Genomic DNA, 27,937 nt, shown 5'->3' with positions numbered 1-27,937 from the left:
ATAGCATAATATAAGCCCTTTAACTAAAGTTAACTAATGAACCCTGTTGCAAAGTGTTACAAATATAACAGTGATCTTTCAAAGCGTTTGAATACAGTCTGAATCGCTCATGTCAGTTTCATCACTTAAACACACACACACGCACACACACAGTGACATTAATGTGTATGGAAGTGATTACCGGTTTTCACAGTTTGCCAGCCCAGAGAGACAGGGCTACGTGCCTGTACATTGTAGGTGGTGATTGGACTGTGGTTGTCAACGCCATGGCTCCATGACAACGTCGCAGTGGTATCCGTGATCTCCTCTACAATCACCACTCCAGGAGGTCCAGGAGGGCCTGGAAACAAACGTCACCACTGAGTCAAACTAAACTAAATGATACATTTGACAGAATTTCAAACATTTTTTGCTCATGATTAGTTCTTCCAGGGTTTTAAAATCACATCTGGCCTTCTTTCCTCTGATTTTTCACTGACTGGGTGGACCATGTTTCTGAACACTCATTAGGCCTTTGCCCATAATTAAAGGAGTAGTCCACTTCCAGAACAAAAAAATTACAGATAATGTACTCTCCCCCTTGTCATCCAAGATGTTCATGTCTTCATGTCTATTTTGAACTTCCAAAATGCAGTTTAATTGCAGCTTCAGAAACCTCTAAATGATCCCAGCCAAGGAAGAAGGGTCTTATCTAGCGAAATGATCGAAAAAAAACAAAAAAAACAAAAAAATCTATTTAGGGGAGAGTGGGGACGAAAGAACCATATTTAAAAAAACAAAAAAAACAAAAACATAATTAAAAAAAAAAATTGTTGTAGACAGAGATATATTTTTTGCTGTGGTCTATAACTCCGTTTGAATATAATATAATAATATAATTTCAGTTTGAACATAAGTTGCACATTGTTACTTTCGACCCTGTTGGTTGGGACGAAAGTAACCCACAGGTGGGCCAAAAGTAACACAACAATACAAGCTAGATGTTTTTGTGTTACTCTTGTTTTTTATTAAATATACATGACTATGACCTTGTTAATATGTAACTGCAAACTTATTTTGTCCTTTAACCCTTTAACTGTCACTGTCCCCTCTGTGGGACACCTATGTTTGCAAATTACAAATAATCCTAACTAATCATGACAAACTATACATCATTGGATCTAAGGTCTAAGACTATATTTTACCATATTTTTGTGTTTTGTGTTACAAATTATTTAGGAAAAATAATAGATTAATATATGTCAACAGCGGAACTTAAAAAAATCTACATCATAACATGAGTTCGGACCTTTGTCACAAAAGACTTTCTTCGTTGCCTTTTTTCCTATCACATTTTTAGAAATAATAAAAAATTATATATCAGTTCAAAACTTAAAATCTCAAAATTCATCCTTAGAAAGGCATTTTAAAATCAGACATTGCATTAACACAGAAAATGTACATCAAAATCATATTACAAAATGTTTTCATTCATGAATTATAAAAATTAAGTCTGGATAGTGCATTTTTATGTCTGTGTTCAAAAATGGGAGTGACAGTTAAAGAGTTAATTATTACATTTTCATTTGAAATTTAAGTTTCAAAACCTGTGTACAAACTTGAATTGTTTAAAATATTAATGTATTTATTCAGTATTTATTATTTATTCTCAACATAATGCAACAATAGGCCTGTTCATGTTTCCATCCAGTTTTTTGTATGCATAAATTCAAAATGTGCATAAAAACATCTGGAAACACTGCAAATTCATAGGTGGAGATGGAAAAGCTAATGGTATCGCTAAAACCCAAATATGACTAAGGTAAATGCGATGTAGCAGCTGCCCTGAGACTGATGTTCCTGACAGATAGGCCGATGTCCAGAAACACCCTCTCATGAACATTAGACTGAAGCAGACCTCTGTCTGTCTTTCTGACCCCTCACTCTAGGCATATTCTTTTGATATAATACGACCTAAACATGTTATATAAATGATGCAAGACACAGAAAGTCACCACATTAGCATGCAAAAGAAACACCTGTTGTCACTGTAGGGGGACAAAAGTAACAAGTGTTACTTTCGTCCCAACAGGAACTCCTGACATTTAAACCCAATTTACTTTTATACTGAAAAACTCTGAAAATTCAAACTTCAGGATGTGTTACAGCACTAAATAACCTGTAGATTTATCATTACTGTGACACATGAAATGAGAAAAACGACACAACTAATTTGAAAAAAATTACCGCGTCCATAATTTACTTATTGTACTCGAAAACTGCTTCTCAGACCTAACCGTGGGAAACAATGACGAAATCACGGGATATTTCTCAGCTCCGTCAAGGGTTGCTGAATCTGCTGTCATAGCTTGGAAAGCAAATGTAGTCAGGGCTCTGAGAAAATCGCTTTGTTACTTTCGTCCCTGCTCTCCTCTACATGCTTTTTAACCTTAAATGTTCGTCTTGTCTAGGTCATCCTACATAACTGTTTTACCTTTTTTTTTGTAAAGGGTGTTTGACTTTGTATTGTTGACTTTTTGCATGTTCACTTTGTAAACTCAGTGTTGGTACTTCTGCAGTGATGTAAGACGATTTAGAAGTTGGAGGAGAAAATGAGATGGGAGTTTTTCGACATACCCTAACTGTCTTGAACAGGAAAAAAACTGAGTTCATGCAGACCTAGACAAGACGAGCATTTAAGGTTAAAAAGTATATAAATTGTATTTTATTTTTAGAAAATAACCAATCGCTTCATTAGATAAGACCTTTATTCCTCGGCTGGAATTGTTTAGAGCCATCTGAAGCTGCATTTAAACTGCATTTTGGAAATTCAAACTCACAGGCACCAGAGAAGTTCACTATATGGAGAGAAACCCTGAAATGTTTTCCTCAAAAAAAAAACAAAACAAAACAAAACAAAACAAACAAAAAAAAAAAAAACATAATTTCTTTACGACTGAGAAATTAAAGACATGAACATCTTGTATGACAAGGGGGTGAGTACATTATTTGTAAATTTTTGTGCTGGAAGTGAGCTGCTCCTTTAACGTTTGGTAACTGAGGTGTGTCAATCACTGTACTCTACTGGTCAAATGTTTGAACTGTTTTGACTATTATAAAATGTCATTTACTCCTGTGATGGCAAAACTAACTCTACTCTTCAGTGTCAAATGATCCTTCAAAAATCATTCTAATATGATGATTTGCTGCTCAATTGATTATTAACCATGGCTCTTTTTATTTTATTTATTTTATTTTATTTTTTCAGGATTCAGTTTGAAACTCAAAAGAACAGCATTTATTTGAATTGTTTTTTTTGACATTATAAATGTCTTTATTGTCATGTTTGATTAATTTCATGTAGCCCTTTTAACTAATTGATTGATTGATTGATTTATTTATTACTTTACTACCCCAAACGTTTGAATGGAAATGTGTCATGGTTTCCGCAAAAATATACATTTTCAACATTGATAATATTAGAAATGTTTCTTGAACAGCAAATCAGTACATTAGATTGATTTCTGAAGAATCATGTGACACCGAAGACTGGAGTAATGATGCTGAAAATTCAGCTTTGCATCACAGAAATAAACTACATTTTAAAATATATTCAAATAGAAAACAGTTATTTTAAACTGTAATAAAATTTCACAATATTACTGATTTTACTGTAGTTTTCATCAAATAAATGCAGCTTTGGTAAGCAGAAGTGACTTCTTTAAAAAAAGCATAAAAAAGGTTAGTTAAAATTATTTGAAACTTTTTTCCACTAGTCTAAAAATGTTTTATCTCTGTGTAATCAATGAGATGATGACAAACTCTGTGTATGTGTACACATGAGGAATTCAAGCCCACTCAATCTTCTACAAAGACTTCCTTAAGCATGGAATGATTTTAGATGACACAGATCTCTCGGCAAGGATTTCGAACTGATTAAAGAACCAGCTCTCTTTCCTCTTTATGTCTTTTATGAGTAATCTGCCAGCCCTCTTAGGCACAGTTGAATGGTGAAACGTTTTTCTATCTTAAACTGTGTTTTTATACATATCTCTCATTCTTCAGAAGTGAATGCAATCGTTGTGTGCAGAAACAGCAACTGACTCAAGAGGAAACAGTTGTAAAGGAAATGCTGACAGCTGCTTGGGCCAATGAAAGTCAACATTCTGTGTGGTTTGAAAAGAGATGTGTTAAAAGGTTGGACTGAAAGGTGCCTTTGCATTCGAGGATATTAATATGCACAGAGCATCACTATGGCAGCAGCAGTAGGGGTTTCTGTTTTACGTCTGGATGGAGACCGCAAAAGGGTTTCCTTGTCTGAGAGGAAGCAGCGCACATGTGGAAGCGCTCCGGCCAACATCATGAAAACACGTGGCTGACGGTCCGGTAGGGGAGACAACACGTTTCTTTGAAGGCCAACAATGTTTGAGGCATAGGCTAATGATTGTGCTTGTTTACAAGAGAATCGTGCAACACATCACGCAGCTGCGGGGAGACAAGGAAGCGAGGTTCGGTACAGAAATACAGTAATCTAGTAGATATCGATGATGACTATTGTTAATTACCAAAGCTGTTAATTAAACAAGAAGCTGCAAGTTCTTGTAAGAGGAAATTACAGGAGCAGAAACTCTTTGTAAAATTTAAACAGCATTCATAATTTTAACGTCCATAATGTGATGGCAGCTTCAAGAAAACAGTGTATCTAGTGTGAAATACTGCAGGGTGAGATTTGAATTTGCACATGAGGATTAGTTTGGATAGTGAAAGCAGGCCACGATATGATTGGTTAATGTTAATATTCAGCAGGAAATAAAAGCCTTTTAGAGCAGTTGTTCTCAAGCTTCCTGTTTCAAAGGCCCTCTGATATTTCTGCTGTAATTATAATAGTGCAACTTTTTTTTTTTTTTTTTTTTTAATTAACAGAAGCTGGGATTGTTCATTTTAAATTAATTGAATGCAATTTATTATCTATAATATTAGATATTATACCATCCTATAATACTCAAGGCTTAGATTATTTATTTTTCAATAAAAATAGGTATTTAAGGAAAAAAAAGTTATTTTAATTTACATCTTGACTTTTTCTATTTTCTTTCTTTTTATTGTGATTTAGCATTTTAATTAATTTTTGATTATTTTGTAAAATTTAACTCATCTTGGAAGTTTTCTGAGCCCCTCTGGTTGAAAACCAATTTTAGAGGCACAGAAAGTTATTACATTTTAATGAATTACCATCGTAAACAATTTTTTTTTTTTTTTATTATAATCAAGACCAGGGGTTTATTAAGACAGTAAATGAGGTTAATTTTGATTTCTAACCAGTTTTAACATTCCTCAAACAAAAGATTTTGCATACTCATCTAGTGGGTGCAATCAAAAGTAGTTTCTTGGTAATAAATTATTTTACAAAACAGTATAAAGATTTGACGGAAGTAGGCAGTGTGATTGTGTAAGGAATAACTGATGATGTGCTATGAAATTATTAGAAAATAAAGCACACCTGAGGTGGTGATGCAGCCATGACGCATTACAGTGCCCTCCACCAATATTGGCACCCTTGGTAAATATGAGCAAAGGCAGCTATGGAATTGAATCTACATTGTTTATACTTTTGATCTTTCAGTAAAAAAAAAAATCACAAAATTATAATCTTTCATTGAAGTAAAAAGATAAAAAGTGTGGGGGTAATCTCATTATGAAATAAATGTTTTCCTCTAGTTCATGTTGGCCACAATTATTGGCACCCAATTATTGCAAAGTACTTTACCTAAAGATAACAGCTCTGAATTTTCTCCTATAATCCCTGGTGAGTTTGTTGGACACCTGACAAGAGATCAGAGACCATTCCCTCATACAGAATCTATCAAGATCCTTCAGATTCCCAGTTCCATGTTGGTGCTTCTCTTCTTCAGTTCACACCACTCATTTTCTAAAGGGTTCAGGTCAGGGAACTGGAACAGCCATGGCAGAAACTTTATTTTGTCCTCAGTGACACTTTTTGTGTTTGTTTTGGATCATTGTCCAATGATCATTGGATCATTTTTTTTTATCTCTTAGTATTTGATCGAATCCATAATGCCATGTATCTGAACAAGATGTCCAGGATCTCTGGCAGAAAAAATAGGCTCAGAACATTAAAGATCCAGCAGTTTATTTAAATATTTAAATAACCCATCTTTAGTGTTTGCTGACAAAAAGCTCTTTTTTTAGTTTCAGCTGACCATAGAAGCCAGTTCTGTTTGAAGTTCTAGTCGTATCTGACAACTGAATATGCTGGAGTTTGTTTTTGGATGAGTGAGGAGGATTTGTCTTGAAACTCTCCTAAACAACATGTGGTGATGTAGGGGCTATTTTTTTTTTTAGCTTTCCGGCCCCAAGACTCAACTAATCTCTTCAATTCTCCAGCTGTGATCCTTGGAGAGTCTTTGGCCACTCAAAGTCTCCTCCTCACCATCCATTATGACAATATGACAATATAATAAAGACACATGTCCTCTTCTAGGTAGATTTGTAACATCTTTAGTTGATTGGAACGTCTTAATTAATGCCCTGATGGTGGAAATGGGGATTTTCAATGCTTTAGCTCTTTTCTTACAGCCACTTTCTATTTTGTGAAGCTCAACAATCTTGTTCTGCACATCAGAACTATGTTCTTTAGTTTTACTCCTTGTGATGAACAACTGAGGGAATTTGGCCTTTGTGTTCCTCATATTTATTAGTCCTGTGCAACAGGAAGTCATGGCTGGACAGATTCATGCTCCTAGCTCCACCCTGGTCTGCTAAAAATGTAAATATGAATGGGAATATATATATTTTACTCATTAGAATTTCTAGGGGTGCCAATAATTGTGACCAACATGAACTAGAGAAAAACATTTATTTCATAATGAGACTTCCCCCCCAATTTCCATAGTTTTACTTCAATGAAAGGTTAGAATTTTGTGATTTTTTTTTTTTTAATTACAGATCAAAAGGATAAACAATGCAGATTTATTTCCACAGCTGCCTTTGCTCATATTTACCAAGGGTGCCAATATTTGTGGAGGGCACTGTATTTTCTTAAGGTGACCACACCTCAAGACATTGTTCAGATGTTGTATTTCAAGACATTTGTCCTTAAAACAGTCTTGTGAGATGGACTGACTTCTAAAACGTAATTTTAGAGCTAGTAACAAATGTTGGAGACCGATAGACAGCCTCGTTTACAGTGCAGGTCTTGATGCCCAATTCTGATTTGTTGCCTATATCGAATTTTTTTGACTGTCCGTTTACAGTTTTTTCAATTGTGACCCATATCTGATTCATGTGTTTACCCTTGCAATACCACCGCATCAAGCACCGCATCAAGTGTGCGCTGTTGTCATTTACCGCCTCCATAAGTGCTACCTCTTGAGAATAAAATATGACCTGTGCTGACCAAACGAGTCACAAATAAAGATCATTTTTGATGTTTAATTACTGTTTGGAGCTTTGGGATCGCTAGACAAGGGCTTAATGAAACCTCAAATTTGACTAAAAGTAACATTTTTAACTTTTTTTTTGTCTGTAGCTCAAAATAGGCTGTGCGTATTCACACTCATTTTGCCAGCACGGGTCACATATGACATTAAACCACAGAGAAGTACCAAATGACATATAGAATGCAATGCCTCAGACAATGTGATCTGCCTGTTTACACCACAGTCGCATTGGCACATATCTGACATATGAATGAGGCCTGAAACTGATCTTGTAATATCCAAATGCATGCGTTTTTTTTTTTTCCTGTTTACACTGTCACAGATTCGATCTGTGTCACATATGAGCAAAAAAATCGGAATTGGGTTGCATTTAACTGACAGTGTAAACTGGGCCAGACAGAGAGAGAGAGAGAGAGAGAGGGAGAGAGAGAATAAGCATGTGAATTTCTGCAAATTTCGGCAGCAGAATTTCTGCTATAATAGCAAAACTGTAAGTACATCTGTTTCAAAAACAGTGATGTTAGTACCTCACTTGTGAGAAATGTCATATAGCTTTTTTAAGTTGCTAAACTATTGCCAGAGCCGCACTGACAACACGTTTCTGTGCATTTGTATGAGAGAGAGCAGGAGAAAAAGAGTATGTGCTTTCCGCACATAACAATGGAAGAGAATTGCACACTTTAGAATGTTCATCAGCCAATCAGATTCAAACAGATATGATTAGAGATAGATTCTATCTACCTATCTATCTATCTATCTATCTGTAATAACATAACCCACTCATATTATCTTGTATTAGAGGTGGAAATAAAAAGTAACAATAAAAGTAAAAAGTTAATGGTAATAAATAAATAAATCTGTCAAATGACAATTTTAACATTGTATTGTCCTTTTTTGTCATATGCTAGTGATTGCAGCTGGCTGTAATAAATTTGACTTATCTGTGTGAAGTCACGTGTAATATTTCCACAACCTTGGTCATGTCTTTGGAAAAGAATTTCAGAATTGGAGAAAGCTCAGATTAAATATTCAGAAAACAAACACCTGTTTCTTTTGAATAATGGAGAGAGATGAATCATGAATCCTGCTTAATAAAACCAGGGAAATTTATTCAGAAAGTCAACAGGGTCAATTTTGATTTCATGTTATTTGTAAAGATGCTGCAATCACAGTTTTTCATTATGAGCTGCAATTTCCCAAAAGTATATTTTTGGCATACTCACCTCTAACTAGCAGCTCGGCTTCTGCAAGCACACTGTCTGCACTCGTCTGAGCACGACAGCCATATTTCCCAGCATGCTTCAGGAGGATGCTCCTGATCATCAGGTCTGCTGTGGAGGACTGCTAAATGGAGGGAAAAAAGAGAAAGCACAAAGGGAAACAGAGAAGTGAGGTAAAGAGAGAAATAGGGCTCTGTGCAGTGCTTGACACCTGAGCAATGGGCTGCTGCTACAGCCTCTATTGGCTTGTGTGGATTAAGAGATCCCTGTTCGGTTTAAGAGCACGCGCACCATTACTTTCCTCAATCTGCTTTTCTCTGGAAATGAGAAACGCCCCAGGCGAGACTGCCAATAATTCAAGGTCTACAGGCAGCTCTTTAGTACAGGGGCTGATTAAAATTACAGCACATGAATCAGCCGGGTGCTGCACCACTGTCTGCCATGCACTGTCTCAACAAATATGTGCTACCTGTGAGGAATGTTCTGCGTACATAAAAAATAATAATAAAATCGGTTATATTAGGAAATATATTTGGATGAGTTCCTTCCTTCGTTCCCTTTCTTAATCCTGCTACAAAATAACAAACAAACAAACAAACATTATACATCTGCATTAGTAATTCTCAGTATAGCATTATACTTCTCAGTATAAAAGTCTTTCCTTTGTTTCTGGCTCTAAGCAATAATCTGATAAATCCACAAATTATTTCTCTTTTTTTCATGGAAATTAAAAAGTGCTATGAATATTCTAGTAAATTCCGCCTACTCCGAGTGTGTTTGCTGAGCAGACATTTTCTGCGATTCATGAGAACATTCTATGGTACAAGTGACTCATGAAGTATTCATTAACACTGAAAAACTAACAACTACACAAGAACAACATGTAAAAATAAATTATTCAGCTTACATGACTAATGCAGTAAAGATGCTGATGCACCTCAATGGTGGAATAAACCCTAGTTGAGTATCTCATTTATAAGCACTAACAATGCACTCACTAATTTAAAAATATAAAGTATGAAATATGAAATCTCCACTAGTTCATTTTTGGAGAAATTTAGTCACTTTCTTCCAGCAGCATGGGTTGTGTGTCTTTCAGAATTGAGTTTAGTTTCTGAATTTGAATCAATTTTGAAATAATAACAAACATCAATGATAAAAATGATAAAGCAGACTTATTTTTAAACTAATTTGCATGCTGATTTGGATGAAAGCATTAGCTAATTTATCGCAAAAAGGAACAATAAACAGAAGCTTTAATCAGCTCATTTTACATGAATTACTCACTAAACAACCCAAACACCCAGTTCGCTGTTGTGCCAATTAGCAATTAAACCCATTGTGGGCTAAACGAATATAAAAACTCCCAAACCCTGGATAACACTGCACTTATCAGATCACAATGAATGTGTAACAGCGACAGTTTCATGGCAGATTGGTGCTTAGTGCTGCTGTGAAGGAACTCAATGATGTTGTCAGCCGGAGGGAAGACTTCAATATGCCTATAATCTGATAGTAAGAGGACACAAGATGGTTTGAACTTAATTGTGTCAGCTGTAGATGGTGCTGAGGAGCAATCCATCCCTATTAGGAGTTACATGAATGCATGCATGAGATGAGGTGACTTCATGTCGGAGTAGTAAACAAAGTAGTTCATGTTATTGTTAAAGGAGAAGTCCACTTCCAGAACAAGATGTCTTTAGTACGACTGAAGAAAGAAAGACATGAACATCTTGGATGACAAGGGGGTGAGTACATTATCTGTAAATTGTTGTTCTGAAAGTGGACTTCTCCTTTAAGCCAGCCAATCAAAGCAGAGCTTGCCAATTTGAGAAAAATCTTATGTGCAACCTTATGCAATGCAGACAGCCTAGGAATAATAAAGGGCTAAATGCTCCTAAGGAATGGGCAATGACGGTTGACTAGCTGCCCAGTACTCAGCTAGTCTATTAGTGTGTTATAAAAACCATTGAACATTGTTTAAAAGTTGAAAGTTCAAAAGTTTGGAATATTTAAACATTTAAAATATTAAAAAAAATTAACCAATAACTAACCAATAAATAAATACATACTGTACATACATACTGCATGTATAAAAATTGACCAAACATGAGAGTAAAGACAGTATATGTTATCAAGGATTTATTTAAATGCTATTCTTTTGATCTTTCTATTCATCAAGAAATCCTAAAAAAAATGCAGCACTGTTCCTGTTGAGGATCAAACTGTTTCTAACTGTGATAATAATATAGACCACTATACATTATTGAGCATTAGAAATCTTTTATAATAATGATGCACCAAATGAAGCACCAATGAAACATGGTATAACTTCTAAAGGATCATGTGATACTGAAGACTGATCAAATAAATGTACCATTGCAGAAAACATTAGAGACTTCATTCAAATACATAATAAAAAAGGTATTCAAAACAATATGCTTATTCAAAAATTCTAAATCTGTTATTCTTTTTCTTTACCAGCTGCTTCCCTCACATTGTTTATTTGTGTGATCGAGCACAATACAACCAGTTAAAAAAATAAAAAAAATAAATCAAAGCAATCCAAAGCACAACAGCCATCTGCGTGCATGAAATCCTGTCACTGGGTGGTTTTATGGCGGCAGAATGCCTGTTGATGCGCTCTAATCAGGGAGTGTTCTCAATCCTGCAGGAAGGGTGGAGGGTGTGTGGAGCTGCTGCTCCTCTGAGACTCTGATAAACATGATGGTGTGATTCACAGCAGGTCTTTCATCATGATGACATACGGTCCTGGCTGACCTTTCACTGGATTGATTCTCACTCCACTTAAAGCAGGATTTGGTGCAATGTGGCATCCCTAAAATAAGTAACTGTGACTCCATCTGTTCAGGAGCAACAGATTGAAGATAGAGTTATGACACTGTTTTCAAACAAAACAAAACAAACAAAAAAAAAAACATAAAAGCAGTACAATACTTAAAAAAAGTATTTTTGGGGGGAAAAGGACAAGAAAAATAAATAATAATAATAATAATAAAAAAATAATTATAATACAGAACAATAATAATTTCCTCCGATGTTATTTTTTTCAACAGTAGTAGCTACCAGTAACTAGATTATTGCTGTTGGTTTATGAAACTGTAATATGTGTAGTATTAATATGATACAAATTTTTCATTTTTGATGACATTTCATCACGGTTATTGTCAATACCAGTATACTAATTTAAAATAATTAAATTTAAAAATCACCAGTTAAACAATGATGCAGATTCCAATTATTTACAAAATGCTAATACTGACAAGTATGCTACACAAGCTATATATGCAATATATGCACAACAATAAAATAAAATAAAATAAATCTAAATAAATCTACATTTACCTACATTTTTGCTAAATTGCAAAAATGTACCTTTACTGTAAATACAATTCATTGCAGTTTATAGCTGAAATGTTCACTATGGCCACAAAACTTTCATTACTTTTCACACAAATTATGATTATAGGGCAGATTATCAATTACCAAATATTTATTTTTGCACAGTTCCTTGAACAATACTATGTTTTTAATGTTCTGCATTTGTAAACTTATACATTTTGATGCTCGATAGCATTGCACTTGTAATGCAAACTGCTCTGATGTGAGTTCGGTGAAACACAGAAGTTACAATAAAAGAGGCCAGAGACTTGAAGAAGCAAGCTAATATGGCATAGTTGCTACATCAAATATGTTTGTACCTCACATTTGCCAAATATCTGCCAAATCAGGTCTATGCCAATATATTATATTAATATATTAATACTGACTCATACTGATATACTACCGATAAATCAAAGCTATATTGTGCATTCCTGCAACAACATCATTGAGTAAGTGACATTTCTATCCACAAAACACCCAATAATACCAACCAGATGACCACTAAAAAGAAGCACCGTTCATTTAGACACAGTATATGTCGCCTATAGCATGAGCTCAAGTACACAGAAGCATATGTGTGGTGAAGCCGCTTACTGTCTGAATGTACTCAAAGTGACCGCCCTCCTGCTGGGTGTTGAGTGGTTGGTTGTTGAGCAGCCAGAGGAAGGACACGTCCAGCGAGGGGTCATGAGTGACTTTACAACTGAGCACCACACTCTCTCCCACCGTCACCTCCACCCGGACGGGGGGTCAGCTCCACCCGCATGGGCTCTGAAACATAAACATCATCCCATCATCAGCGCACAAGGACCATATGACATCAAAGAACATCTGCAGCAATGTCAGAAACTCTTATCAGGCACTACACACCACAACATTTAATAATTTTGAGGTAAAAAAGGAAGGAAATTTATCCTCCAGTATATCACATATACCTTGACAAACAGAAATTCATCAACACCTGGTAAGCTAATCAAATAGTTTTTAAAACCATTCATAAATTGCTGTATTAAATGTTATTGTATTATTTATTAAAGATAACAGTATTATATTATTTTTGATGATAATTGGTCTGTTAAATCATTATTTAACATAATGAGGTTCATGTGACAAGAACATAACACACTACTGAAACATTTTCCATTTTATAATGTGTATTTTAAAATAAATAAATAAATAAAAAATTAGTATGCCACATTTAACCTACTGCACAGCTAAATGCAATAAACTTATGTAATGTCAAATACTTCCAAGTGAAGTAATCCAGAATTGGATTGGATTTCAGATGTTACTAGGTGATGTAACTAAGGGAAATATTCACCATAATTTCATCACTAAAAAGTCAAACTTTTCAGAGGTAGAGAAAGTTATTTATTTATACATTTTTTTCTTTCTTTACAATAAGGTGCCAGTAGTTATTGTTTGTTAACTAACATTAACTAATAATGAGAGATGCATTTGTTACAGTATTCATAAATCTATGTTTATGTTAGTAAATAAAAATAGAACTGTTCATTGTTAGTTCATTTTAGCTCAGATTCAAGAAATAATATTAATGGATACAACTTTTGACTTTAATAAAGTATTAGCAAATACTGAAATTAACTAATTACCTTGTAAATGTGTTAAAGCTAAGAAATGGAGCTTTATTTTACTTTAGACATTTGCAAGATTTTAGCATTTGTCTCTTTAGAATAATGCTTACCTAATAATAACTAAATATGATCCATTTTAATTCTGTTGTTGTTGTTGTTTAAACTCTTAAATACTGCATTTGCATTTTAATTCAAATTTGTATAAAAGTGTCTAAACATTTAGTATTTAGACCAAACAATGAGTCAAAAAAGAGATAATAAAAATCATGTATTACTACTCATGCTAGAAGTGAAAGATAATAATGAGGGCACTGTTTACAGCTACTATTAAGATGCATTTTCATCAATCCAATCACAAAAGGAGAGGGGGACATTAAATGTAGGTGCCAACAGGGTATTAAACATTTTGTGCTTGTCCACTTTCAGAGGTAGTAGAAAACACACTCAGCCGAATTATTTTTGCAGTGTAGATGCTCAAGTGGTCGAATGCATTCAAATAGCCACAAAAGACCACTTGCTCTCCGCTGATCTAACATGAATGCACAAAATACAGAATACAATCGAAATCACCATTACCATTGGTATAATTTCCATTCAACTGGGATGTCTAAACCTTTTCCTGAAGGACCACTATCATGCAGAGATTTAAAATGCATGTTAACTCTAGGTGTAAATGCTAATGCATCTCAGCTGACCGCTTGTGATCAGATCACTAAAAACACATCTTAATACAAGATGTGAACAGGGCCTCGTGTACAGTCTAACAATGTGTGATGAAATAGTGATTCTGCACGTAATATGTATTTTGTATCTCTAGGGTTCCCTTCAACAAATACACTAACAGTGATAAAATCAAGACAATATGTCCCATGCTTCCTCGTTATTATCTGTTTTCTTGGTAAAGAACAACGTTCTCAACAATAGCTGTCCTAGGAGACAGTAGATGCTCTTGTGAGCAGATTCTTGAGCGGGCAAAACAAACATCTTCACGCCTGATAAGCTGCAATGAACTCTTCTTCTATCCGGCTCAGCCAGGCGGCGGTCTGTTTGCTCTTGTGTGGTTAACCACGAGATGGGACCGAAGGAATGGGGGCTGGGGGTGGATGAGGATCTTTTACCTTTTACCAGAAGCACGGTCGTCAACTCCGCTGAACCGAACTGGTTTTCTGCACGGCACACGTAGCTTCCCTCATCTGAGCGGCTGGAGTTAATGATGCGGAGGGTGTTGTTCCGAAGCAACATGATCCTGTTAAAAAAATGAAGGATGAGAGGAAATGCCAGAGGAATTATTTTGCTGCTTTCTCAGAAGGTGAAATAAACTAATTAGCCCAAAATAAAAATCATGATTACAATAACTAATCAGCATGTACCTGTAATAAACAAAAAAAATAAATACATAATAATAAAAAGAAAAAACAAAAACCAAAACAAACGTAAATATCTAACTAAATGTACCAAAAGTATCACAGTATTACCACAATTTACCACCATGTTAGTAAATATGGTTACCATTCAGTACGATGATACAAAGTAACAATTTAGAACAATATATTTATTGTACAATAAATAAATAATAAAATTTTACTTTATTAAAGTACTAATTTCTTATCATTTCATTTTGTCTTTTAGTCTTCTAAAATTCTAATGTGTAATTGTAAAAATGTCCCATAAAACCGCAAACCAAACCCATAAAAATATTAGACACAAAAACATACAAAACTACAACTCAATCTCAAATCTGAACTGACAAAAGTCATTTGTACTTACACTCTATGAACAAGTCTTGTCCTTCACTGATATTGTAACAACTAGATAATCTTAAATTTAAAGATAATCTTGTCAATAGACTAATTTAAAATGTTAATTGAACTGATAGTATCTTTTGCTGAGGATTAGTACATGGATGGCTATCAAAAGACCTTAGCCAATTAACTGTTTAAAGCAATGAAAGGCCATTAACTGTAACAGATAAAAGACGTATGAATGGATAATATCCGTTTATATCATTTAGCTTATGCTTAAGTCACAGACAGTTCTTACAGTGAAATAGCTGGTGTTGGTAAGGACAGAATGCTCTGATGATTAATATGCTCGCCCAAATATACGGCACGTCAAACGGCCTTAATCGCAATACTGTTAATTTGAGTGGAAGTCGAGATGAGATATGCTCCTAATGACATTTCATTCTTTCTGAAACCAAGAGAGAGCAGGAAGGCAAATTGAATTTAACAGAGATAACTAGAGTCTTGCTTTTATCTTATCGCTCGCTCTCATAGACTGTTCTGAGAGCAGTTTCAGAGAGCACCCCTGTGCTGCCCTCATATAATGAATTAACTTCAGACAAAGACCGAAGTCATTTCATGTCTGAGGTCCAGGAAAATACAATGGAGAGATTTTAAAAAATGACTGAGTGATGCTCCAAAGAGACCACCTGAGAGCTCAAGCGTCAGGCTCTCGGTTTTATTATAGCTCTTAAAAAACCATCGCTTGAAGTGTTACAGAAGTGAATGCACGAAAGTTGTTATCTCAAACCCAGACCTCTTTAAGCAGATGAAAAAGTCACTGCATTCACACTGAACTTGTGGACTCAGATCTCATTTTTTGGTCCAGTTTAGTTGTGACTAGGTCACAACTGAACTTTCAATTCCCAGTTCTTCTGTATCATTCACATTGGGCAGCTGCTTAAACCAACTTTAAATAACTTGGTAAACCTTTTCAGATCTACTTGATCTACTTTGTGGAAACAGTCAACATTTTAAACCATACATTTCACAAACTGCTCTAAGGCAGCTGGAACACGCAACACCAAAACTGTGTTATTATTAAATTAAACTTAGTTTAAACTAAAATGAAAAGTAAAACCATAAAAAGTTACCTTAGATAAAATAAAAATGAACTTAAGTAAAAGAAATCCCTCTAGTTGATTAGTCATTTGTTTCATCTGTGTCTCGCTAATTACCCCTTGTTTAGCCATGTATTTAAAGTGCTATTAAGATGTCTGCCCCTTGTTTCCTGTCCGGAGTTAAACGTCAACATTGAGCTACGTGTGTGTTCCTGCCTGCCCTGTGTTACCCCTTGGATTTTCATGTTTTGGATTTTCATGACTGTTGTGCGTTATTATCCATCTTCTCCTTGTTCATCGCTCCTCGCTCTCATCCGAAGATGGTCCTTGAGTGGATTTCGCCGCCTTTGTGGAGTGGATAATGGCGAGAAGTTCCACTCCAGACCCAGAGGCCAGCCCACCATCGCCTCGCTGTGCGGAGCTCAAGCCCAAGCCCACTAATCATGGGGAGCCCAAGCTCGCTGTGACCGACGAGCCATCACCGCATGGAGCGACAGAGCTAAGGATCACCGCAGAGCCGGAGCTGCAAGTGACGTCAGACCAGGTGCAAGAGCTGGCTACAATGCCTGCCACAAGGTAAGAAGCCGTGGACAGCGAGATCATGGAGAGGAGCTCAGCCCACTGCACCATGGCTAAGGGTGAGCTATTTGTGGATCTGGGACTGTTGGAGGTAGAGGGGGTTTCTGATATGGATTTATATGCTGGCTGGCCCCCTCTCATCCTACCTTTGTCTGAGCCCCCTGTCAGCCCTGTTTCGGCCATGGAGGCTGTTTGTGAGCTGTCTGCCAGCCCTGAGAGCCTGGAGGCTTACAAATGCCCATACACCCTCCCGCTCCTACCTCCTCCACCACTGTCATCTGGCAGACCCTCTACTCACCCTCAGCCCACTATCTGTGTGGTGGGCTCACCGGGGTCTGCCAGTCTCCATCAGTGTCATGGCTGTGCCTCAAGCTTCAGAGTCCAGGAATCTGCCTTGGCTGCACCATGGCCCCTAGCTCCCTCCTCTCCGCCTTGGCCTGGCAGTCCACTGGCTCTACTGAATTCCCTCGTCCCTCCGGCTCCACCTTTGTCTGTCATCGACAATTCTTTGCCTTGCGACTCCACTCCTCAGGCTGCACCTCATACCTCCGTCCGTCAGGCTCCTCCTTTCCTTCGGCTCCACCATGGTCCTGTCATTCCGGCTCCACCATGGCCTTCTGGATCCACGCCTCCGCATCGATCGCTGGATCCGGATCCTCCTCGTCACCCTGCCTCATTGGCTCTCTGACTCCGCCTCGGGCTCCTCTGCCACCTGCTTCACCGCCATCGGTCAGCCCCCTGGAGTCATCATCCCTTGCTCTTCCATGTCGGCTCCACTGTGGGGCGCCTTTCCGGCTGTGGCCTGGGTTCCATTTGGCTTCTCCTGCTCCAAGTCCCTCCTATCTCCGTCTGGTCTTCCCTGGCTCCTACCTCCTTCATCACCACCCTGGAATCTGTCTGTCGGTCCTCTCCTAGGTGTCTGTCCTCTTCCCAAGCCTCCTCCCAACTTCCCACCCATCCACCCCAATGTTGTTCCTGCGGCACGAGGACGCCCCTTCAAGGAGGAAGGCGATATGTCACGCCCCTGGACTATCTTTGTGTGTTTTCCCCCATGTGCTCCATGACCTAGTTTTCCCTCTAGTTGATTAGTCATTTGTTTCACCTTTGTCTCGCTAATTACCCCTCATTTAGCCTTGTATTTAAAGTGTGGTCTGCCCCTTGTTTCCTGTCTGGTGTTAAACTTCAACATTGTGCTACATGTGTGTTCCTGCCTGCCCTTGGATTTTCTTTAAAGACTTGTTTGTTATCCTTCGTCTCCACGTTCCTCGCAGTATTGGCACACCCTGACTCTTTCTTTCTTTCTTTCTTTCTTTTTTCTTCCTTTCTTTCTTTAATTCTTTCTTTCTTTCAGCTGTAGTTGCCAGGCTAAAATTACATTTCTTTCTTTCTTTTAAAATTAATTTGAAGTACTAAAATAACTAAAATAACATATTTATAAAAACAAACAAACAAACAAAAAAAAAAAACATTATAATTAAAATATTAATACAAATAAAAATAGCATATCAATGACTCTAACATAACACTGGCCTAGAATGGATAAAAGCAACCTTCAGATGGTTAAAAAAATGTTGATGTATACTCTAGTCCACCCCCCAACCCCCTTTGATTAGCAGAGGTGTGACAATGAATATTTACATAGCAATCATTTTATTAAAATTCAATTTCTGCCTAAAACTAACATTGTTGATGAAAGGGAGCCGTCAGTCTAATTTCTTCCCCATTAATTTGTCTCCTAATGTTTGGCTTTCATATTTACAGCATTAAGCGTCTGATCCAGCAGACGCTGATGAGAATTGGCAGGCAGAAACTCACAGAGGCGTGACAAAGTGTAACCCGTACATGGAAAATTCATAAGGAGAATTCAACTAAGAGACGTTCCTTCAAATAGGAGAAAGCAAAACCCATATTCGACAAGGACGTGGAGCTAGAAAGGACGAGCAGCGGAGACCGGTGGGTATAAGCAATATGTAAATGAGCCTTCATGACGAAGGTAGTAAAAATGAAACGTCCCCTTAGAGCCACCTAAAATATATTTTAGGACACTTGATGCAAAGAACTCGCTCTACTCTGGAGAAACATCTTTGAAAAATGCAGCCAGCATGAAACATTCACTTACTGTATAGGAGAGGCTGGATAAACACCACGGAAAACATAGGCACATAATCACAGGCTTGTTTACAATGGACCGATTTTCCATTTCCCTGACTATTGCTTCTTTGGCGATGTTAGTGAAGGATTGACCGCAGGGTTTTTGAGAGTGGCTGCCCATACTTTCGAACTAATGGGATTAATACTTTTCATTTGGAATACAAAACCCTTGAACATTAGCGGAAATCCATGTTAATTACAAACCTTCATTAACTCCACACAGCTGTCAATGTCAGATAAACGCAGGGCAGCTTCGATCCCACCCCTGTTCCTCTTATGATTGAGCTGCTCTTCATCTAGAGACGTCTTCTTGGATACAACTAATGTCAGAAAATCCTTTCACTAAAGTCATCCGTGTCCAGTCAAATACGTCTGTAAATATCTTTTCCCTCATTTCAACGAATATCTGACTGAAAATCCATTTTGACTACTCATTTGAAGTGGGAAAAGAATGGCTCCTTTATTATTCAGAGTAATCCAAACAAGCAATGCGATTCTCGCTTTGGATCTTCTACGTTAAACTGTAGCTCATGCACCATTTCATTACATATCTTTTCATAACGTTGGTAGCGCTGAACTGATTATTTTAAATCTGATTACTTGTGGAGCTTCCTAAGGCGCGCATCACTGTTAAGGTTTGGGATTTGAAGAGACTCTACACTTCAGTGAATAACTCATCTGGCACTGTTTGTGCTGCAGACATGAATGATGCCTTAAATCGTGCGGCTTGTTGAGCAGATGTGTTATTACTTTTACATGCAGCCTGACTTATTTCAATCTGGTGGATGATAAAACAGGAGAAAAAATATCTCCTACACTAACATCGGCTGGGTTTCCTTTTGAACTTGTGAATTTAACTTATGTGCAAAACTGGAATATTGCATACAACATTTGCGAAAAAAACACAGTTTCCTTCCAGCCAATCAAAGAGAACAAAATCATCACTTCCTGATAAACTGCCACTAAATATTATTAAGAAAAGTAGAAGAAGCCACTGAATATAATAATTTTTTATATATATATAATTACTTGCGCCTGGGGTTGCAAAGTGGCAGAAAATTTAAAGGAAATTTCCTAAAATTTTCCAAACTTTCCAGAAGATTTACAAAAATGTTTCAGGAAATTTGCCATAAATACTTGCGTTTTAGAGCGAGCAGATGAAACACAACAAATGCAGTCATTGCTTTTGGAGGTGGATGCTGTTGTTTGGGAGTGCAGTTATGTAAGATAGTTCTGAGAGGCAATTAAACAAAAATACTTTGAAGACAGACTTTGCTCAGGCTTTTCAGATTGACCATAACAACATTTCAGATGCTGTGCAATGAGATCAGTTTACCGATTAGTCAAGTTATCCCGTCTTATCGTGCAAGGGCATGTGACTTTTTTTTGATGCACATGGAGAAATTCATTCGCATTAACCCTTTTTCACGCAAGTCAAAAACCACCTCAAGTAAGCTTAAAAACTTCTTTGCAAATTATTATTTTTTTTTTTATTTGCCATTTCCATCACTTGTTTCTGATGCAATACTTCAAAATGTGCATAAAAACAGGGTAGCAGAAACATAGCTATTGAAGGAGGAACACAAGCTGCAATCTGCACACTAGAACATAATAATGATTCTGGGGTAGACTTTTTTGACTTGGGCCAGAAAGAAACCACCTGGTCTGTGTAATGTATCTTACATTAAAAATATGAGTAAGATGATGTAGAGAGCCCAGGTGCAGTTTTATTTAATGGTGATAATCCAAAAGCATAAACTATGAAGTAAATCCAATACATGAAATAAATCATGAACATTAACAATGAGCTTGGCTTGACTGTAAACAATAACCTGACACATGGACCATGGAAAACTATATGTCCTTCAACACACAACAAAGTAACAGGGTGTTAAATATAAAATTCACATGACATAAACAACCCATGGAACCAAAAAATGGAACTGCTTAACATGAACCAATGAGAGAACAGAACTAATAACAAGTCTACAAGACTTTTTCAATGCAGAAGTAAGCTGTTTTCTGGTAATGTGTTAGACGTCCGGTTCATAATCCGCCATAGGGAAATAACGAGAAGAATACTGAAGTGCAGTTAATGGCAAAACAGTTTGCACTACAAACCAGTGTGTTCATAATTAAGATAATACATTAAAATAATATGGTAAGACACACCAGTTTGCAATATCAAGCAGCAAAATGAGCTTTTTGTGCAGCTAAAAATACCTGGAAGTGGATGAGACCAGAAGCCAGATACAAAAAATTGCTGCACCCACTCTTATGGGAAAAATAAGGTGGATAGACAGCGGTCAAAGAGAGGTGGAGTTGAAAACAGAGCTGTTAAGTCTGACACTTTCTGCTCCCAATGACGCTTACACAGTGTTTGCATACTCTATCACAGATGAAGTGAATTAAATGCAAAATTTCTCAAATACACAGATGTTTCAGAAACGTTTTAATTAGCAACAGAAACACTTGTTTTTATATACTGCTTAATACAGTGCCATCTGTTCAAGAATAAAATTCAACATACTATTTAAATACTAATAAAGGGGGTATATATGCTTTTATCAGTTTTTTTTTTATGATAAACGTGACTCAATATAACATTGCGACTACAGTAAAGAAGCTTTTATTGTTCTAAAAACACAGATTTGTGAGCATTATTGGAACTGAGGATTTTAAAGTTCATGCGGTGAATCTGATCTGAATCGATCAATCTGCACAGCGAACACACCTAATATGATGTGATAAACAAGAGAACAGGAGGTCACATGACACTAAACAGGAAACACATGACTGCACAGACTGATTAGCATCTGACTTGATGCATGCCGGTTAGAAATTTTGTCTGACTTGAAACAACACTGATGCCAGCTGACTGGTTCAATCTGCACAGCTTCTCCAGATCAGCCGCACGAGTTCTAATGACGACACAGCTGTTTCACAATTGGCCGGATTGACAGATGATGTCATGTGTGATCTGTGTTTATTTTGACACCTTCAGTTCTTCTAATGCTAACAAATACATGCTTTTATAAAAGCAGCAATTCATTTACTGTAATCTTAATGTTAAACTTTATTCTTGTATACACAGACACTGTATTAAGAAGTTCGTAAATTACTGAATGAAGAAGTGTTTGTGTTGCATATGACAAATATTGCTTCTAATCCACTTCATCTGTGATAAATTAGCAAATACTGTGCAAGAGTCACTACAGGAAGAAAATGTCAGACTTGATGCACCGTTCTGGTAACCCCCTTTTTTATCTGTGTTTTTTATTTTTACATTTTTTTTTTTTTTTTTTTAACAGAGCATTTATGTGCGACCAGCTCAGATCAGTTGAGGATACTCCATCGCCTCTTCTCCACTAAAAAAATATGTGACAGAAATGCTGAATTATTAATTATCCATACTGTTAGAGTTTTTAATTATTACTCGGGCTTATGCACTAAGGGTTCTGCTATTGTTACTAGCCAGAGAAGCCTAAAAGCAGAAGTATACTTTTTTTTTTTTCATGCACAATCGTACACCTTTCAAAGTATATTCCATTTGAGATGTGCCCGGACACAGGCCTCAACACATGCACTCTAGAAAGCTTTATCTTTGTCCAGCAACTGCACAGTTTTTCTCAATAAGTTATGAATAATAAAAATGTCTTTGTACCCTTTTAAACTAAAGTTGTGTCTCTCTCATAACCCTCTCACATAATAGGTTGACAGGAATCTATTATTCCGTAGCTTTAGTTTCATTTTCTGCTGTGAAACGATATGTGTCCCCAGTGTGTGTACAGAACCACCCTATTGTGGTAAAAATTCATCCACACTGTTTGTTATTTTCCCAATAAATCAGAAACAGTGTCTCAAAATGAACCGTTCAGGAATGTACTCCAATGTGACATCACATTAAAACAGGCCCCGCCCACAACCTCTAACAATCTGTGCCTTATTAGTTTAGCTCCTCCCCTGATTGAGTTGTACTCAGTCCACCATGTTTACTCCTCATGAGAGAATTTAAAATGTGAAGAACTCCATCTGAAGAACTCCAATTTTAAAAATTATATAATAAATTATCTATATAATAAATGATTTTGAGCTGAAACTTCACAGACACATTCTGGGGACACCTGAGACTTATATTACATCTTGTAAATAGGGGCATATTATTTGAACAAAACTGCTTTTAATTGTATTTTTCTAAAACAATTATGCCAAGCAAATCAAGGTCGTTATCTTCTTCTTCTTATCTTCTTCTTCTTAAACCAAATATTTTGACTATCAAAATAAATGTTTGTTTTACAAGATGTCTATTCAACTAATGGTATTTATTCATTGCATTTTTAAAGTGTATTTCTGAGAAAAAAATCAATTGATTTAGATAAAAACACTTTACCATGCCACTGACCCATTAATCAGACGTACTGTATTGTTTCTCTTAGTGCAAAAAGTCCTTCACGCCAGTCATAGAAGATAAAAAAGCAGAAAAGTGGAAAAAGAAAAGTATATCTGCCCTTGCTATGTCACAAAAAAGAAAAACACAACAAATTGCTCGACTCAGACAAATTTGCCGCCCAATATATCAGATCACGCAAGCTCAAAGTCCATTTATCACCTTGTTACCTGAAGAACGGAGCATTCTTGGGCTGTTCACTTCTCCCATCTATCAGTAGTCACCGTGCACAAACAAACATCTATCACACGGCAGACAACATCATTCCAAATGTGATCTGCACCACTTTATGAACGATTCGATATATGCGCCGTCTGACAAACCATGCGGCTGACCTCAAAAACACTTTGTTCTGACTCAACTGTATCTTTTACTGCCGCGTGTGACTGCTGGAAGGACAAGTAGCATCTGAATGCTGGTTACACCATTACTTGTGAATTATTGATTTGAGAGAATGGAACTAGGGCTTGATAAGCAGCAGGAAGTGAGGAAGGGTATCAAGGTGAGAGCCGGCTTTGTGCTGCGTGTGGACATTTTTAGCGTCGCTCTGCGGTCTGAGTCGAGGCCCGTACACGCATGCGGTTGTGCGTTATGACTGGTCTGGGGCTGTTGGGCTGGCGAAGGCATTTTGCAGGACAATTTGAAAAGAGCGCAAATCCCAGTGGTTATTTCTCAGAATAAATTGCCTGCTTTGCAGCACCACCACTGTCAGCAGAATAGCCCGTAAATAATTTTGCAGCGTCCACTTGCAACCGAGCACGGCCTGTGATAAATATATGGTGAATTGGGGACTCGGGGTCTTGAGAACCTGATAGTTAAGGTGTGTTCAAATTTATTTGTATGTGTGCAGGGCATCATTGTTATTATGAAGTGAAGGTGTATATTACTGTTGTCAAATGCTTTGCAACTTGTAGAAGGACAAAACTAAATCTTCCTGACCTTGTGTTTACCCCAGAATGAAATGAATAATAATAATAAAAAAATATATCATATATGATGCATATGTTTATAATAGCTCATATAGTGTGATATATTCATCTTATTCTTTAACTTTGAAGTAAGCCTATGGGTGAGATTTCCAGACAGGTGTGTTTGATCAGGGTTGGAGCTAAACTCTGCAGGAAGGTAGATCTCCAGAAACAGGGTTGTGCAACTCTGCTATAAAGCCTGTTGTGTCATAGGCTATTTTTAGATGTAAATATCTAAAGCCTCTAAATAATCAACATGGTCAAAACTGTGTAATTGTAAAAAAATGTCCCCCTTCAGGTCATGGTACATGTGTCTGTTTTGCTGTGAAATCTTTACTGATTTCTACTAAGTAAACCTAAGGATAAATTTTATATAATACAATTTCAAGAATGCAAAAATTAAGATCATTTGTGAATTTGCATCATATTATAAAAACCGTGATCATGTAAAGGTTACAAATTAGTGCAAAATTATGCAATGCAAATGTCAGCATTGACTTTGAACATGCATATCCTTTAAGAAGAGAACCTGGGTTGAATATAATAGGAATATGTTAAAGTACAGAAAATCTCTTCAGAGACACATGCTTCATAAGTGTTTCAGGTTTCATTACAGCCTTGGCAGGAGTAAATTAGCTCACGTTCAGTGCCAGTGGCACACGGCTTTCAGAAGCAAGCAAGGTGTGAATTCACAAGAAGAATCTATTAGATATAAACTTGTAATATCAAAATTATAAAAAGAAACAAACCATATTATGCATAGTCAAAGGGATGGTTCACAAAATATTACATTATCATAATTTACATTATGTCTCAACTGTCTTTGTTCATGCAATGAAGTGGGGTCCAAAACTACCTTTTTTTTTCATTGTACAGCCAAAAAAAAAAAAAAAAAAAAGGGGGAAAAAGACATTTTTTTAATCAACCTTTAAAAGGAAGGACACTTTTAATATCTCTTGATGTTGACATTGAAGGCTGTGAGTTCAATCAAACTTCACACAAAATGTCACTAATGCAATATTTAGGTTTTGTTTTCTGCTGCATTAACAATATTTGATAAACCATCACAACACAACCATTGACACCATGAAAATAATATGAATACAGTAATATGAATTCTTCCAGATGAATAGGTGCATCTAGACGTGTCTGTGGTGAAGACGCTCAGTTATTAAACAGCAGCCCTTTCACAGACTTGTAGCCTACAGCGCTCAATGGGGGCCGATAATTTCAGATCTGTCACTCATGATGAGTGACACGTCTTCTCCATCAAGAGCTTGTACATGGGCTAGCGCTCGCTTTCCTCACGCTGATTTAAGATTATGCATAAATGAATGGCTACAGTGGATGAGCTATCAGCCAACAGGGTCTACAATATTATGGCTCAAACATGCTATATTTTAATTCTAATGAGGTTACATGCACATGACCTTAACAGACGAATAAAGCAGTATGGCATGCATTAACTCACTCATTTAACCCTGCATTCTGTTCTAATGCGTATGTTTTAAAATATCTTCCTTTGCTGAACATCTTAGACTATAAAAAGGACATGTGCAATACATACAGAAATTGCGGTACAAAGCGACCATACCAAAAATGGACAACTACATAGACAAAAAGTACAAAAATCATGCCACTATTGTTCTATTAACCTAATTAGGCATTGTAATTATGTGGTCAAAAGCAGCACTGAGCAGTAAAACATAAATTATTATTTATAATGGCCACTAAACTGTACATTTGTACACTTTCATCCTTCTGTATTTTCTTTCTTTTTTTTTTTTTTTTTGCATATGAATGCACGTTTAAATATTTAATTGGTGTCATCTTGCAACAGTAGTAAAAAAATCATGTGAAAAACGTGTTTTAATCTGTCTGCTCACCAAACTTGCATTTACTTGATCAAAAACATAGTACAACCGTAATACTGTGAAATACAATTATACTTTTTTTTGAAATGTAATTTATTCCTGTGATCAAAGCCAAACTTTCAGCAGCCATTACTCCAGTTTTCAGTGTCAAATGATCTTTTAGAAATCAAATATTGAATATGTGTGTACATATACATAGACACACTAACTAATAAACAAGAAATCAACATGACATCAATCACAATGCAACCCTGCATTGCAAACTTGCCTAATAGCTCACAAACAAACCTGTCATCACATTGCACCTCTGCAGAGCCGAACCCAGCGTGAGACCAGTAATCATTGGACAAGAACATTGATTAAAGCCCCTGTGCACACAGATTCATGTAAATGTATGCGTGTTTATGGGCATATTTAATTGGAATCAATTAAATACATGGACCCTTAGGAGTGGACTGCAACTGCTTCATCCTGAATCCTGATAATTATCACACTTTCATGCAAAACATGTGCAGTCACAGAGCTAACTGCGCTTCAGCTGGGATTTAGACTCACCTTCGGCTGGGCTGGACTCTTTTATCATTTTTCCTCCACGAGATTCTGGGTTTGGGCGACGCACGAGGTCGGCACTCCAGAGACACGTCTTTCCCAACGGTCGCGATGAGCCGGACAGGGTTGGTGCTGAATGTGGGAGCTGACGCTGTTTATAAAAACAAACACATAGGGTAAGCGTACCTATTAAGCTCACGTACCCATTAAGCACACTTCCATTTTTGAGCTAAGAAAAAATAATGCATTATCCTACTTAATGTCGTAACCAATTGATGTGTTTGTCACTACATACCTCCTGTAATTTCAAATTAATCAGATTACTGCACACTGAGATATGGGTCTCCATGTGTTCACACTGTCTGGCGGCAATTTTAAAAGCTCAGCTTTAAAAGCTGACTGGCTGTATAAAATTGTGTGCGATACGAATATATAATTTCACAGGCATTACTGGCTTGTACTTTTAAATCCATAATATTATAAATTTACAGTTTATAGCTGGTCTGTGGTTTTACACTGCTGTTATTTTTAAAGACTTCATATTATTTTAAGGTGATCTTAAAGGGTACACTACTATGAAAATCACACAGCTTCAGTGTGACATCAGTGAGAAAAAGCATACATTTGTGGATATTGTTAATAACAGTTGTTCATTTAAAAACATGAACTTAATAAATAATAGATTATTTATTTTACAAAATCTTGTCATTTTAATAAACATTACATTAATAAAAAAAATAAAAAAATAAAATAAAATGCTGCTCCAGTTAATCTCAGTGTGCTCTTTTTAAGATCTTCTACACTGAACGTCTATGTAAATACTTTATAAACAGACTTGAAATATTAACTGGTTAATCTTTAATCTTTA

General features: G+C 36.5%; 1 protein-coding gene across 1 annotated transcript in view; it reads right to left on the bottom strand.

Moving 5' to 3' along the window:
• cntn5 (contactin 5) overlaps nucleotides 1-27,937 on the bottom strand; it is a 316,602-nt gene that overhangs the window by 34,287 nt on the left and 254,378 nt on the right. The window contains 6 exon segments of the mRNA XM_051135268.1: nucleotides 182-340; nucleotides 8,663-8,783; nucleotides 12,659-12,805; nucleotides 12,807-12,835; nucleotides 14,778-14,905; nucleotides 27,076-27,220. Coding sequence (XP_050991225.1) covers nucleotides 182-340; nucleotides 8,663-8,783; nucleotides 12,659-12,805; nucleotides 12,807-12,835; nucleotides 14,778-14,905; nucleotides 27,076-27,220 — 729 coding nt within the window.

This window comes from Labeo rohita, chromosome 18 (assembly GCF_022985175.1).
Source record: "Labeo rohita strain BAU-BD-2019 chromosome 18, IGBB_LRoh.1.0, whole genome shotgun sequence".
NCBI classification, from domain to species: Eukaryota; Metazoa; Chordata; class Actinopteri; order Cypriniformes; family Cyprinidae; genus Labeo; species Labeo rohita.
Note: the sequence above shows the minus strand (reverse complement) of the source record. Positions and strands in the feature narration are given on the sequence as shown.